The sequence below is a fragment of the Vombatus ursinus genome, unplaced genomic scaffold (assembly GCF_900497805.2).
Source record: "Vombatus ursinus unplaced genomic scaffold, bare-nosed wombat genome assembly UNPS02014945.1, whole genome shotgun sequence".
In the NCBI taxonomy this organism is placed as follows: domain Eukaryota; kingdom Metazoa; phylum Chordata; class Mammalia; order Diprotodontia; family Vombatidae; genus Vombatus; species Vombatus ursinus.
Window position 1 is genome coordinate 25,655,685 of NW_020954723.1, and position 16,159 is coordinate 25,671,843.

The following is a 16,159-nucleotide window of genomic DNA, read 5'->3' on the forward strand; positions in this document are numbered from 1 at the left end:
AGGGAATTGAGTGAACCATACTGACTCCAGCTTGTGACTCAATTCTGGGTCTGGCTCAGTTTCCTTTTTATTCAGTTATGGGTTTAGTTCAGTTTCTGTCTTGTGATAAAATTGTGTTCAATTATGGGAATTATGAAAAAATGTTATTGCATTGTTTGAGCTTAATCCTGAGTGGCTGGGAAGCTGGACCACTTCTCCCTGTTACTTAGAGACCCTTAACTGAGGACCTAGGTTGTGCTGACCAGAAACCCAATCAAATCCAAGGGTTGATTCAAGGAGTTTTCTCACAATTATACATCTCAGGCAGCCTATATGTCTTATCTGAAAAATAGCTTTGTACTGGTCACTCAGTTACTATTTCTTTCTTCCTTTCTCTGATTGAATACAGACACTTGGGGGGAAATGGGACACCTATTTTTCTGATTTCCAGGAAATGCATGGGTTTGCTCTCCCCCTACCAACTTGGAAAGCCCCTAATCTTTCCTCCAATTAGAAATCAGATTGCCTAATTATACATCCTGTTTTATATCCTGTTTATTGTTATCTTTTAATGCATAAAAAAATCTATTCTCCCCTGTATTTAGTGTCCAGTGCCATAGCTGAGGGGCTTGGTCCCAATTTGTTAGGCAATTAGCATGTATTGCTTAATAAATCAATATGCTCAGAAGCTCAAACCTTTGTTTCCTCAGTCATTTCATCTTTCACCTGCCATATATATTACGTCATTTTATAATAGCTGACATTTATATAGCAGTTAAAAGTTTATGCTTTACAAATATCTAATTTGATTCTCACAACAACCCTGAGAGGTAGGGGCTCTTATTCCCATTTTATAGTTGAGGAAATGGCACAAAGTGGTCAAGTGACTTGCCCAGGATCATACAGCTAGTGTCTGGGGCCGAATTTGAACTCAGATCTTCCTGACTCCAGGGTCAGAAGTCTATCCACAGTGCCAGGGAAGTCAATTCATATATATATACTCTTTTTTTTAAAAAAAAATCACTGTGATTTCCTAATGACTCTCCCTCTACATTCCACATCTCCAACAGAACAGTAGTCTCTTACAACAAGTTACAACTAAGTAAAACAAATCTGGGGCAGCTAGGTAGTTCATAGGATAGAGAGCTGGGCATGAACTCAGGAAGACTTGAATTCAAATCCAACCTCAGTCACTAACAAACTGTGTGACCCTGGGCAAGTCACTTAATCTCTGTTTGCCTTAATCTGCTAAAGAAGAAAATGGCAAACCACTCCATTCTCTTTGCCAAGAAAACCCCATGAACAATATTGGCATGGTATGGTCCGTGGAGCCACAAAGAGTTGGGCACAACTGAACAATGACAACAAAACAAATCTATACATTGACCAAGTCTGACCCAAGTCTATGCCCAGTTCTGCACCCGTCATTCCCCACTTTTCTGTATACTCATTGTCTGTTTGCTGATGTCATGATGATTCAGTGCATTAGTCAGAGCTCTGGAGTCTCTGTGTTGCTTTCATTCATGTTATAGTATAAGCTGTTCCAGCTATGTGCTTTGCTCTGTATCGATTCATACGAATATTCCCAAGGTGACCCAAATTCTTCATATCACCAATTCTCTTTATTCCCTAAACAGGTTCCTTGGTGTCTCTGACCCAGCCCCGGCCCCTCATGCCTGACCTGGTGCTTCATTCAGAAGCATTTGCTCTGGAACAGCATGAATAGCTCCACGAGCTTGGATCCTTCTGCCTCCCATTCACAGGACAAGCATACCTTTACTCGACTAGGATGGGGCACGGCACTTTGCTCTTTTAAGTCAGGGAGCAAGTCACAGTGTGACTCATTCTTAGGTGTGCCACCTGTTTCCCCCAACAGTTCCCAGCACTGTGCCCGTCTGAAGAACCAATATCTCAAACAGGCATCTGCAGAGCTATCATTCTCCCAAGAAGTATTGCAGCAATGGGGGCTGCCCTGTATACCCTATTCCCAGTATAACTTTGACCACATCTACAACACAGAAAACATCTCTTTGTCCAAGAACAGAGAGTTCCAAGCTCGGAAGGCACCCAAACTCAAGCCGCTGTTATCTTCATCTATAATGGACCTGCCGTCCTTACGGTCCTTACCGGCACTCCAACCAATAACTAAAAGTGTTAAGACCCCGAAGAAATGCAAACTGAAGAGGCCTAAGAAAGAAAACTCACCCAGCGATTCTTCGGCTAGATCTTCCTCCAGTCCTGTTTCTGAGATTGTGGATTCCCAATCAACAATTCTGTCAAACACTTCTGAGTGGAAACTAGAACAAAGAGAAACATGGTTTAGACCAGCAGAGAGGGAGGTCAGAAGTTGGGAGAACATTGTGCTCAAAAAATTGAACAAGCGTACAGCTAGATGGATCTTAAACAAGAGACCTCCACGGCCTGGGGTCCCTCCCAGCAAGTGGCAGAGTTTCTTGAGACATCAGTATGACTGGAGCCATATCCAGGATGAGCTTTCCTCTGCCAGTGACCTGGAATTATTGGCCCAGCTTGAGGCTGAAGAGATGGCAGAATTTGAGGGCGTAGACGCTGCTGCTCCCATCCAAGAGGAAAAGAAACCAGAGTTACTGCTCCCTGTTTACTTCAGGTATTCTGGCTCAGGCCAGAGGCTATGTTTGGTAGTTTTTAATCTCTCTTCTGTAAGGGTGGGGTTGAAACCGTGCCACTCTTAGCTCTGATACCTTAACTGGGTAAAGACTGGAGGTCCTGGAGGTCAAATATCAGGTTAGCTGGAGCAGAAGTTGCTTTTGCACCATCCGCGTAATGAGGCGCAAGGTAGGAAAGATATAGTGGGACCAAATTATGGAAGGTCCAGGTTTTGATTGAATCATACAATTAGATCTGATTGTGAACAGGGCCTGTACAACTACTTAAATCAGTAAAAGCCATTGTGTGGAAGATTAACACTTCATTTAGTTTTCCTGAGGGAGTGATTTTTATTGCAAAGCTTTTTCTTGGGGCAGCTAGGTGGTGTAGTGGATAGAGCTCTGGCCTTGGAGGCAGGAGGACGTGAGTTCAAATCTAGTCTCAGACACATGACACTTACTAGATGTGTGACCCTGGGCAAGTCACTTAACCCCAATTGCCTCACCAAAAAGCAAAAAACAAAAACAAAAACAAAAAAACAAAAAACAAAACAAACAAAGCTTTCTCTGTAAGGTTGATGTGGTGCTACTATGATTTCCCCAAGCCTCATGCGACAAGTGTATGGCATTTACCACTGAAAGAAACCAGCTTCTCTTGGGGATTACACCTTTCAGTAAATTCTGATGTCAACAAGCCCCATTCACTGGCAGGAGTCCCCAGAATTAGCACTGGGCTACAGGATCATAGGTTTGGAGACAGATGACCTTAGAGGTCATCAAATGCAACACCTTCATTTTACAGATGAGGAAATTAAGGCCTAGAAAGGTTAAATTGTTGTTTGTTGTTGTTGTTGAGTCATTTTTCAGTTGTGTCCAACTCTTCACGACCCCTTTTTTCAAGTATTCTTGGCAGAGATATTGGAGTAGTTTGCCATTTCCTTCTCCAGCTCATTTTACAGATGAGGAAACTGAGACAAATAGGTTTAAGTGACTTGCCTAGGGTCACACAGCTAGTAAGTGTCTGAGGCCACATTTGAACTCAAGAAGATGAGTCTACCTGACTCTAAACCCAGAGCTCTATCCACTAAGCTACCTAGCTAACCTTGAGGTTAAATTACTGAATAATAATAGCTAGCATTTATCTAGCACTCTCAAGGTTTACAAAAAGCTGTACATATCTCATCTCCGTTGATAATTTGAAACCTGCCAAGTGTCATACGGCTAATAAGCTAATGAGGTAGGATTCAAACTCAGGTCTTACTGACTCCAAGTTCAGTGTTCTGTTCACCACAACATGCTAGACTGGTACTAATTTAGCCAGCCAGGTAGATTGGTACTGATTTAGCCCAATACTTTCACAAGGGAAGGGTTATAGTAACTTACATAACACAGTGCCTAGCACAGACTGGGCATTTAATGCTTGCTAATTTGCCTCAACTTGACTAGTAGGTTAAACAGATATGCACCCTGGAAATTGACACCTGCTGGTCAGAATAAGTTCCTGTAAAATGTCTCCTGTTGACTTCCAAAGGGTTATTAATGCTCAGGCAGGCTAACCAGAGAGACAGTGATTGAGAGATGAGATTTACTAACCTGAGGGGAAGGGAGAAGGAATTGATACCCTGAGAGAAGTTCCTCCCTCTCTGTGCTTTCCACCCTCCTCTGGGTAGAGCCAGGCTCTCCCAACTTCCCAATCTGTATGGGGATTCTCTCTGTAATCACCAGGGTTGACATCCACCTCTGCAGGAGGGAAAGGTTTCCTTGAACTAGCGAAGGCAATGGAACAAAGATGCTCCTTCAGAGGAGCTTGGGAGAAAATGCCATACCAACCAGCAATGTTGACTGTCTTCCTTTGCCTGGGGGAGTCTGTTACGGTTCATGTTCATAAGACTTCTTCTTTTCTCTAGAGGCAGCGTTGGTCTTGAAGACTAATCTTCCTGAGTTCAAATCTGGCCTTAGACACTTACTAGCTGTGTGACTCTTACAAGTCACTTAACCCTGTTTGCCTCAGTTTCCTTATTTGTAAGACGAGCTGGAGAAGGAAATGGCAGACCACTCCAGTGTCTTTGCTAAGAAAACTCTAAATGTGACCGCAAAGGATCAGACACAACTGAAAAACGACTGAATGACAAATTCTTTTCCCTGCTTTTGAGGAGTTATAATAACAATTGGCAATAAAATCAATTTGGTTCATTTCAAGGCTCCAGCTGGTGAAAGATCCCAGCAAATTAGAGAACTTCCCTTTTTCTCTGTATAGTCAACAATAACCTTCCTGTCAATTGCCTTTGATCAAATCAATTAACAAGCATTTATTAAGCCAATAAAATGCATGCAGGAATAATGCATTGTAATGATCACAGTTATACCTTAAAATTGATTTTTAGAGTCCGGGTGAACAGCAATGTAAAATTTAAACTTTAAAGATGCACACACATCCGTACATATACACATATGTACATATGTGTGTGTATATATGCATATGTATATATACACACGTGTGTGTGTGTGTGTGTGCTTTGAAACACATATACTATTACATCAGGGAGAGGGGAAATAGGAGAAGAGTTTTACCACTGGTAGTTCTCAGCAAATGACAGCTTCAGGTTCTTCTGCAGTGGCCTGAATGGTTCCCGCCCACTTGCCGCTGCAGCAGCCCCAGCAGCAATAGTAGTGTGGATCCAGTGTACCTCTTGGTCACATACACGAAGAAGCTGGGGATTGCTCAGACACCAGCTTGAAGCCTTTACAATGTCAGGGAGAGCCACAGCAGTCCTCTCGCCTCTACTCGCTGGAGTGGCTTTGATCTCAGTCTCTCCTAGCTGCATTGCAATCCCCCGGCTCCTCGTAGATTACCTCCCAGACCATCTCTTCCAAGGCTGTTTACTCCTCCTTCCCTTTCACTCAGCATAGGAAGTCAACCTAGTCAATCGCGATCTGCCTGGTCAGTTAGTGTGAGTATTAACCCTTTGAGGGTCAACTTCTGATAAGTAGAAACTTCTGTCCTGAGTAGCAGATGTTCATCTCTATTGTGCATATCTTCTTGGTATCTAAAAGAGCGCTACATTCAAGCAAAGCACCCTAAACTGAAGACAATCCCCTGGATGTAGTCTAATAAGGGCAGAGCATACAGCTGGACTATCACCTCCCATTTCTGAACAAAAGTTTTCTCTTAACATCCTAAGATCACATCATATATTGTGGCAGCCATGGCTTACTGTTCCTTGTTGTTAAGCTTATAATCTGCTAAAACTGACCCTGCCCACCCCCCACTTTTTTTAACACTAACTGTTATAGCCATACCTCCTCCAGTCTTATACTTGTGAAATTGATTTTTTGAATCCAGGTGGAACATTTTATCCCCATCTATATTAAATTTCATTTTTATGAGATTCAGCCTGGAATTCTTATATTTTGAAATCTTTTTGGACCCTGACTTTGTCATGTATTGTGTTAGCTAGTTCTAACTTTATGTCATCTAAAAATTTGATAAGCTTGTGTTCTATGCCTTTGATAAAGGCATAGGCCTGGGGTGGGGAACTTGTGGTCTCAAGGACATGTGGCCTTCTAGGGCCTTTTGACTGAGTCCAGGTTTTACAGAACAAATCCTTTTATTAAGGGGATTTGTTCTGTAAAGTTTGGATTCAGTCAAAGGGCTGCTCTTGAGGAACTAGAGGGCCGCATGTCCTTGAGGCCACAGGTTCCCCACCCCTGGCATAGGCATTGGTAAAAATATTGAACATCGGTATCGAAGACAGATCCCTAATGCATTTAACTGGAGATTTCCCTCCAAATTGACACTGAATCCTTGATGACCACAGTTTGAATGTTATATGACTTATTCTTATTGAAGCCATATTGCCTATTGGTAATCAGTCTACTCCTCTTTCTGAATGTTCATAAACCAAATGTTCAATAGCTTATAATTTGAAAATTCTTCACTCTTCCCTTTTTTGAAAATTGGGACAATATTTACCCTTCAGTCCTTTGAACACTTCTGTTCTCAATAATCTCGGTATCACTGATACTAGCACAGAAACTGCAATAAACAAACACATAAGGTGTTGGGGATACAAATATAAAATATTCTCTGCCCTCAAGAAGCAAAGATAGATAGATAAAAATGGACAGATGATAGCTAGATGGATAGATGATAGCTAGATGGATAGATAGATAGACAGATAGATAGAATGAACTTTTATTAACTGGTACTATGGTAAATATCAAGAATACAAATATAAACAAGCAAGACTGTCCCTCCCCTCAAGGAACATTCTAATGGGGGAAGACAACATATAAACGGAAGTGAAACTGGTGATGGAAGAGTGGGATGGGGTAGGAATGAAGGTCATACACAGTTTTATAACCCTTTGGATATGATTCCAAATTGTTCTCCAGCATGGATGGCCCAGTTCACAACTCCAGCAGTTTATTAGTGTACCTATTTTCCCTCATCCCCTCCAGCATTTGTCATTTCTGAAAGGTGAAAGATGGTACCCCAGAGTTTTGTTTTGCATTTATCTAATTAATGGTGATTTAGAGCATTTTTTCATATGACTATAGATGACTTTGATTTCTTCTAAAAATTGCTTGTTTATATCCTTTGACAATTTATCAATTGGGGAATGACTCTTATTTTTATAAATTTGATGCAGTTCTTTACTCAGTATATATTTGAGAAATGAAGCTTTTATCAGAGAAACTTGCTGTAACAATTTTTTATATTACTTTGTTGTCTATGATACCTTTTAGTAAAATGTAGTTTCCCTGCTAATCTGTTTTAACTAGGTCAATTTTTGCTTTTGCTTTGTCTGTGATCATGATTGCTACTCCTGATTTTTTTTTTTAGTTGAGATGAAGCATATTAGGTTCTGCTCCAGCTCTTTTATTTTAACTCTATGTGTGTGTCTTTCTGTTTCAAGTGTGTCTCTTGTAAACAACATATTGTTGCATTCTGGTTTCTAATCCATTCTGCTATCTGCTTCCATTTTATGGATGAACTCATCACGTTCATATTCACATTTATGATTATCAGCTGTGTATTTCCCTCCATCCTATTTTCTTCTCTCTCTCTCTCTCTCTCTGTGTCTCTCTGTCTCTCTTTCTGTCTCGTCCCTCCTCAAAAATCTGTTTTGCTTCTAACCACTGCCTCCCTTAATCCATCCTCTCTTTTATCATCCCCTCTTTTTCTTATCCTCTTCCCCTCCTATTGCTCTATTGAGTAAGTTACATTTCTATGTACAACCAAGTATGAGTATGTGTATATATATGTATAATATATATATACATATATGTTCTTCCTTCATTGAACCAATTCTGATAAAAGTTAAGTTCAAGCATTGCCCACCACTTTTCCTTCTTTTTTGTCCCTCATTGTAAAAGCTCTTCCTTGTACACCTCTTTTATGTGAGAAAATTTTCCCTGTTCTGCCTCTCCTTTCCCCCTTCTCCCAGTGCATCCCTCTTTCTCTCCTTCATTATATTTGGAGATCATTCCAACATAATTGACTCACAGCAATGCCCTCTGTCTATGTAAACTACATTTAACTACTTTAATAATGATAAAATTCTTAGGAGTTACATGTATCATCTTCCCACATAGGAATATACAAAGTTTAACTTTATTGAGTCCCTTATGATTACTCTTTCATGTTTACTTTTTTATGATTCTCTTTAGTCTTGTGTTTGAGTGTCAAATTTTCTACTCAGCCCTGATCTTTTTATCAAGAATGCTTGAAAGTCCTCAATTTCATTAAATGGCCATTTTTTCCCCCAAAGGATTGCATTCAGTTTTGGTGGGTAGGTTATTCTTGGTTATAATCCTAGCTCCTTTGCCTTCCAGAATATCATATTCCAAGTCCTCCCCTCTTTTAACATGGAAGCTGCTAAATTTTGTGTTATCCTGACTGTGGCTTCACAATATTCAAATTATTTCTTTCTGCTTGCTTGCAATACTTTCTCTTTAACCTGGTAGCTCTGGAATTTGGCTATAATATTCCTGGGAGTTTTTATTTGTGAACTTTTTCAGGAAGTGATTGATGGATTCTTTCAATTTCTATTTTACCTTTTCAGTCTAAGAAATCAGGGCAGTTTTCCTTGATAATTTCTTGAAACATCATGCATTTGATCGTGGTTTTCATGTAGTCCAATAATTCTTAAATTATCTCTCCTGCATCTATTTTCTCAGTCAGTTGTTTTCTTCTATTTTTTTTTGCATTCTTTTGATTTTGTTTTATTATTTCTTATTTCCCTTTGAATGAGATATAACCTCTGTGAAGACTTCTCAGGATGGTGATGAAAAGACTTCTTGAAACTAGAGATAGGCTCTGAGAGAACAAACAGGCCATAAGTTTAATTCGGCCCTAAACCCTCTCCTGATTGCCACTGCCACATTAGCATTAGGTATACTAAATAAGGACATGTATGTTTGAATTGGCTACACCCTGTTTCCTTGTTCTTTGGGAATGGGAAAGATTTTCACACCTAGAATTTTTGCCCGCCTCCCAGCCAATGGGAGTAAGGCATAGTGGCTGGGTGGGAGTTCGTTGTTTGTGTTAAGATATATAACCTTGCTTTGTCCTTTGTGCCTCGCCTGTCTCCTGCTGGTAGTGTACTGGAGGAGTAGACGCCCCTTCTCGCCAGATTGTAATAAAGAGTAACTTTTGCTTCCACCTTGAGAAGTCTCTGAATTTAATTGTGTTAGAGTCGCTGTGCCACACACCTTGATGTTTCCATTGTTTCCATTGATGTCTCATGGAGTCATTAGCTTCCATTTGTCTAATTCTAATTTTTTTTAAGAAATTATTTTCTTTAGTGAGATTTTATACTTTGCCAGCAGCTGACTTAGGATGAGGAGGTTATGGAAAAATAAAGAAGAGAAAGCTGGGCTAGGCTAGTCAGCCCCAGGACTGTTTATTTCTAGTGAGGCTTGAATTTTTATACATAAAAGTGAATGATGATTTACAGTATCCCAGGAGCAAGAGCTAAAGATACAAAGTTCTCACTTGATAAGAGGCCCAGAGAAGCATCACTTCAGGGTGAAGGTTAATTGTCTATTCTAAGACTTCTTTGTTTACTTGTGACTACCCCCTTTCCCATGGGACTCAGCAAATGTTTACTCAGCAGCAAAGCAAGTCCAGGGTACAGTCAAGGACGGATGATCCATAGAAGGCCATTGCCTTTACCAGTACTGACCTCTAATAGTTTAGAGATTTTCCAGGTACATCCTGTCCCCAACAATGCCTTTTTTCTCCATTTGACCAATTCTACTTTTTAAGGAGTTCTTTTCATAGTGAATTTTTGTTCATCTTTTTTGGGTTTGGCCAATTCTGCTTTTTAAGGAGTTCTTCTCTTCAGTGGATTTTTGTGCCTCTTTTATTATTTGTTCAATTCTGTTTTTTAAGGTGTTATTTTCTTCAGCATTTTTTGTGCCTCTTTTATCAATCTGTTACTTCTCTTTTCATAATTTTCTTGCATCATTTTTCGTTTCTTTTCCCAAGTTTTCTTCTACCACTCATCTCTTTAACTTTTCTAGTAATTCTTGTTGGGTTTGGGTGCACTTACCATTTTCTTTTTTCTTTTTCTTTCTTTCTTTTTTTTTTTTTGTGAGGCAGTTGGGGTTAAGTGACTTGCCTAGAGTCACACAGCTAGTGAGTGTTATGTGTCTGAAGCCATATTTGAACTCAGGTCTTCCTGACTCCAGGGCCAGTGCTCTATCCACTGCACCACCTAGCTGCCCCCCTCCTTTTTTTTGCTAGTCAATGGAATTAAGTGACTTGCCCAGGGTCACAGTTTGTAAGTGTCAAGTGCCTGAGGCCGGATTTGAACTCACATCCTCGTGACTTTCAGGGCCAGTGCTCTATCTACTATGCCACCTAGCTGCCCCAATTACTGTTTTTCTTTGAGGCTTTATTTGTAGCTGTTTTCATATTGTTGTTCTCTGAGTTTGTGTTTTGGTCTTCCCTGCCACCAAATTATTTTTGTTGTTGTTTGCTCATTTTTCCAGCTTATTTCTTGACTTTGAACTTTAATTTAAAGTTGAGCTCTGCTCGCCTGGGGTGGGAAGGCACTGTCCGAAGTGTCAGGATTTTTTGTATTGTTGTTTTAAGAGCTGGTCCTGGGGGTCCACAAGTTTTTGGTGCTTCCAAGGTGGTGTGATCCTGGGAGAGGTACGGTCACTGCTCTCCTGGTCTGTACCCAGAAAGGTCCCCTAGTGCCCTGGAGTCACAAACACTAGCACTTCTTTTTCCTTTGGAACTGCAACCAAGGCCCTTCCCCCCTTGTGACTAACCTTTAGCGCTCCTGTATGCCCTGAAACTGTGGCCCAGAATTGTGTATGGGTAATAGAGTTGCCAATCAGAGCCAACAAAGGTTCCTCAGTAATCTCTTTTTTTTTTTTTTGGCTAGGCAGTGGGGTTAAGTGACTTGCCCAGGGTCACACAGGTAGTAATTATTATGTGTCTGAGGCCGGATTTGACTTCAGGTCCTCCTGACTCCAGGGCCGGTGCTCTATCCACTGTGCCACCTAGCTGCCCCAGTAATCTCTTTCTGACCAGTTGTCTGACCCCTTTATTGTCCCTGAGCTGAGAGCTCCCAAAGCTACCTCTGCTGCTGCTGTGGCCCTGTTATCACTACTGTATGTGTGAGTTCTGGATAGGCCTCCATCAGGTGTCACAGACTTCTATCAACCTCGTAAGTTTTCTTATACCAGAAAAATGTATTAGCATGATCTTAGGTTGGTCCTGCCACTCCAAAATTCGATTTGAGGTGTTATTTTAAAGTTGTTTGAGGCGACTGTTGGGAGAGTTCAGCTAATAGGCGTCCCTAATTTACCATCTTGGCTCCACTTACTTAATAAATGTTTACTGAATAAATGATGAATTATTGAGAGCAAAATGGGGCATTTTGGGTCCCTTCCTGATAGAGTGTTCCAGGTAGGAAGTTACTAATCAGGAGAGGAGGGCCTCAAGCCAGAGGTTTCTCCAATGTGGCAAGGCACAGGAGGAAGAGGAGGAAAAGAAAGCCAGAAGACGGGGCAGCTAGGTGGTGCAGTGGATAGAGCACTGGCCCTGGAGTCAGGAGGACCTGAGTTCAAATCAGGCCAAACACTTCACATTTACTAGCTGTGTGACCCTGGGCAAATCCCTTAACCCCAATTGTCTAAAAAACAAACAAACAAACAAAATTACATTAAAAAAAAAAAAAAGAAAGCCAGGGGCAGCTAGATGGCGCAGTGGATAGAGCACTGGCCCTGAAGTCAGGAGGACCTGAGTTCAAATCTGGCCTCAGACCAAACACTTGACACTTACTAACTGTGTGACCCTGGGCAAGTCACTTAACCCCAATTGCTTCACCAAAAAAAAAAAAAAAAATTAAAGAAAGCCAGAAGGCTCACATTCTAACGGGGGAAATGACTGGAATACAATGATAATAGAAGGGATTTTGGGGAGATGAGAGAGGTGCTACTAGCAGCTGGAGAAGGACTAGGGAAGGCCTCTTGTCGAAGGAACAGAGCTAGGAATTCTAAGAAGCGGAAGACAAGGGCAAAGTTTTATAGGCATATAGGGACCACTAATCCCAAAGTATGGGAATGGAAGAAGGAATGATTTGTATGAGCAAGAGTAGGCTAAGGTGGGTAGACCATAAAGGGAATGAAAACAAATAATGAGTGATAAGCCTGAAAATGCAGTTTGAAATCAGTTTGCAAAGGGCTTTAATTACCAAATAGAGAAGTTTGTATTTGCTCCTAAAGGCAATGGAAAGTCACTGGAGCTTTTAGAGACGTTCAGACTAGTGTCTTAAGAAAATCCTTTGACAGCTGTGTGGAGAATGGGTTGGAGAGGGGAGAAACTTGAGACAGGGGGACCAATGAAGAGGTTATTGTACCAGTAGAATAGGTGAGAGATAATAAAGGCCTGTACTGGGGTGATAAGGGGGCAGCTAGATAGTGCAATAGGTAGAGCACCAAGCCTGGGGTCAGGAATACTTATCTTTGTGAGTTCAAATCTGGCTTTAGACACCCAGTAGCTCTGTGACCCATGGCAAATCATCTAACCCTATTTGCCTCAGTTTCCTCATCTGTAAAATGATCTGGAGAAGGAAATGGCAAACCACTCCAATATCTGCCAAGAAAACTCTAAAAGGGGTCATGAAGAGTTGGATAAGACTGAAAATGACTGAACAACAATTGGAATAGAAGCCTACAGAGTGGAGAGGTATAGATGTAGAAATGATAAAATTTGGCAACTGACTGCTGAGTGGGGTCAGGGAGACTGAGAAGTCAAGGATGACTCCTAAGTTGTGAAGATGGTTGACTGAAGGATGGTGGTACCATTGACAGAAACAGAGAAGTTAGAGAGAGTGGTAGGTTTGGGGAGGAGCAGAGACGTAATGAATTTAGTTGATCCAATTCTTTCAGAACCTTAAGATCTAGTCTGCTCTGAGAGTTTTCATTTTGTCTTTGAGTTCTTGAATTCTAGCACAGCTACTGGTACATAGTAAATGTTCAATAAATAAGTCCTTATTGAATTGTATTGAATCAAGGGTAGCTCGGTACTTGCTTATTATTTATTTCCCTTTATTATGGGTTTTAGCACCCTCTTAACCATTTTTGTTCTATTCATTCCAGGTCAAAGATAGTTTTCCCTGACAGAAATAAACCAAAACAAACCAAAAGAATGTAATGATCCCAAAAGATCATTTGTTGTTGTTCAGTTATTTTTCAGTAGCGTCAAATGCTTAATGACGCCATTTGGGGTTTACCAGATGTAATGGTAAGGTGTTATGGGCTGTAGCACTTATAATTTGTTTCACAGGTTTGGATCTGTACCCACAAAGACATGTTCACACTTCTCCTAGTTTATAAATGATTTAATAATGGGAATAGTCATAAACATACATGCATATAAATGTGATCATATATGATTATACAATCTTAGAAGCAAAGACTATTAACAGAAGGATATAGAGATAAAGAAAAAGAAATACGTCACCAATCCAAAGAAGCACCAACTCCTGAACATCTGGCTGGGGGAGTCCTGGATGACAGCCGTCAGGCTCTCGGTTGGGAAAGTCAACAGAGTGGGCGTCCCCATCTCTGAAACGAAGACCTCCAAAAGTCCCATTCCTAAATGGCCCTTTTTATATCTAGGTAAACCACAGGAAAACAACCTTAGAACAAAGGTGGAGCTTGGCCAAAGCTCCAGATGCCTATTTTTTAATGTACATATCCAAGGAGAGGCCAGTTCCTTGGATACGTACACGCTTTCCTCAAGATATTCCTTGAGATGAGAGTTGTTCCGCCCTGGTGACATAGTTTGTTTTATTCTTTGATGTTCCATTCCCTTGGTGCTCCTGGTCACACATACTAACTTTAAATTACATTCCTTATGTCAGGTCATGAGGTGGTCATGCGAGGGGCTGGGAAGGATCTCCTCAGTTTCCCTTACACCAGAGTGCTTTGCCATTTCCTTTTCCAGCTCATTTTACAGATGAGGAAACTGAGGCAACCAGAGTTAAGTGACTTGCCCAGAATCACACAGTTAGGAAGTGTCTGAGGCCAGATTTGAACTTAGGTAGGTGAATCTTCCTGACTTCATGCCCAGCACTCTATCGACTAAGCCACCTATCTGCCCATCAGAAGATGGTAGCAGGGAATTTAAAAACTCATGGCTCTGAGTTCTAATCCTGGGAAGCCTATATTATACTAATCTGAAAGGTAACTAGTAAGAGGATATAAAACTAAGAAGCAGGCTGTTCAGTGATGAAATTTGGAGAGCATTGCTGAGTAAACAGAGTAGCAATATTTTCCAGACATTTCCCAGATACCAGTCACCTGTAGTGGGTAGAAGAGAAGGGCTGTCTCAAGTCATCCAGGCAAAACTAAGAAAGTAAGTAGTATCAATCCAATCAATAAACATGTATTAGGCACCTATTGTGTGCCAAGTACTGGGCTAAATGTAAGAGATATCAAGAGGCAAAAGACACTCTCTACCCTCTAGGAGTTTATGATCTAATGAAATTTGGAAAAGATCATTTGTTTGGAGTGAGGTGTTGGCAGAGTTGGAACTGAAAGTGGGGATTTTGGATTTCCTTGCCTTGTGTTACCACAGAAAGGACACTGGCTCTAGACACAGAAAGCTGGGTTTTAAATCCTGCCCCTTTATCAGAGCTGTGCTGGAGTCAACTCAGAATGGAACCAAGCCATTTCAACAAACACTACAAATCAGGGCCCGGGTTGTTGTTTCATTGATTGTGTAGACTTAAAGGAGAGGGGAGAGGGAGAAGGAAGTATTTATTAAGTATCTGCTATGTACCATGATGGGCAGCTAGGTGGTGTGGTGAATAGAGTACTGGGCCTGAAGTCAGGAAAACCTGAGTTCAAATCTGGTCTCAGACACTCTCTAGCTGTGTGACTCTGGGCAAGTCACTTAACTCTATTTGCCTCAGTTTCCTCATCTGTAAAATGAGCTGCAGAAGGAAATGGCAAACCGCTCCAGTATCTTTACCAAGAAAACCCCAGATGGGGTCATGAAGAGTCAGACACAACTGAAATGGCTGAACAACAACAAATGTACCAGGCCCTGTGCTAAGTGACAGAGATAACAATGCAGATCAAACTTAAAAGTGTTTCAGGCAAGCATAATTTTTTTTTCTTTTTGGAGCACCAGATGTTGAACACTTACCAGAATGCCACTGCTCTTATGCTTACTATCTGTGTGACCTTGGGTAAATCACTTGACTTCTCTGGCCTCGGCTTCCTCAACTGTAAAATTGAGGGTTTGGATTAGAGCAGGGGTGGGGAACCTGCGGCCTCGAGGCCACTTGTGGCCTTCTAGGTCCTTGGGTGCCGCCTTTTGACTGAGTCCAAGTTTTACAGAACAGATCCTTTTATTAAGAGGATTTGTTCTGTGAAGTTTGGATTCAGTCAAAGGACTGCACTTGAGGACCTAGAGGGTCACATGGCGGCCTCAAGGCCGAAGGTTCCCCACCCTTTTACTAGAGGACCTCTGATATCCCTTCTAGGTCCATGACCTTACCATCCCAAATGATCCATGATAGAAATATTGGCACACCAGCCCCTTGGGGGGTCGTCCTTTACCAGTGGTGAGACTGAGTGCTGAGGATAAACAGCACAGGACTCACTTAGTAGGGAAAATTAAACATATAGAGCCATACTAATAATAACTGGAATTTATTTAGTGCTTTAATGTTTGCAAAGTACTACTAACATTGTATCATTTTATCTTTACACAAATCCTGAGAGGTAGATACTATTGTTATTCCCATTTTACAGGTGAGGTAACTGAGGCAGACAGAAGTTAAGTGACTTGTCCAGGATCACAATAGCTAGTAAGTGTCTGAGGCTAGATTTGAACTCAGGTCTTCTTCACTGTAGGTCTACCACTGCACAGTCTAACAAACTGGGTGGCAGGGCCCACAGTACAACCCACTCCCCCGTAAATGTCCACAGCTCCAATTTCACATTTGCAAAGGGGAATGATCTTCTGTTAGCGTAGACAAGTAAGAATTCCTGGTAGTGGTCAGGGGTTGCCTTCCTCT

The 16,159-nt window shown here is 41.3% G+C and overlaps 1 protein-coding gene across 1 annotated transcript in view; it reads left to right on the plus strand.

Annotated features, from left to right (window-relative positions):
* Window positions 1–1,697: 1,697 nt before the first annotated feature.
* HEATR4 (HEAT repeat containing 4) overlaps window positions 1,698–16,159 on the plus strand; it is a 95,539-nt gene continuing 81,077 nt past the window's right edge. Inside the window, exon 1 of the mRNA XM_027844969.1 lies at window positions 1,698–2,605. Within this exon, the coding sequence (XP_027700770.1) occupies window positions 1,698–2,605 (908 nt within the window). The remainder of the gene's footprint in view (window positions 2,606–16,159) is intronic.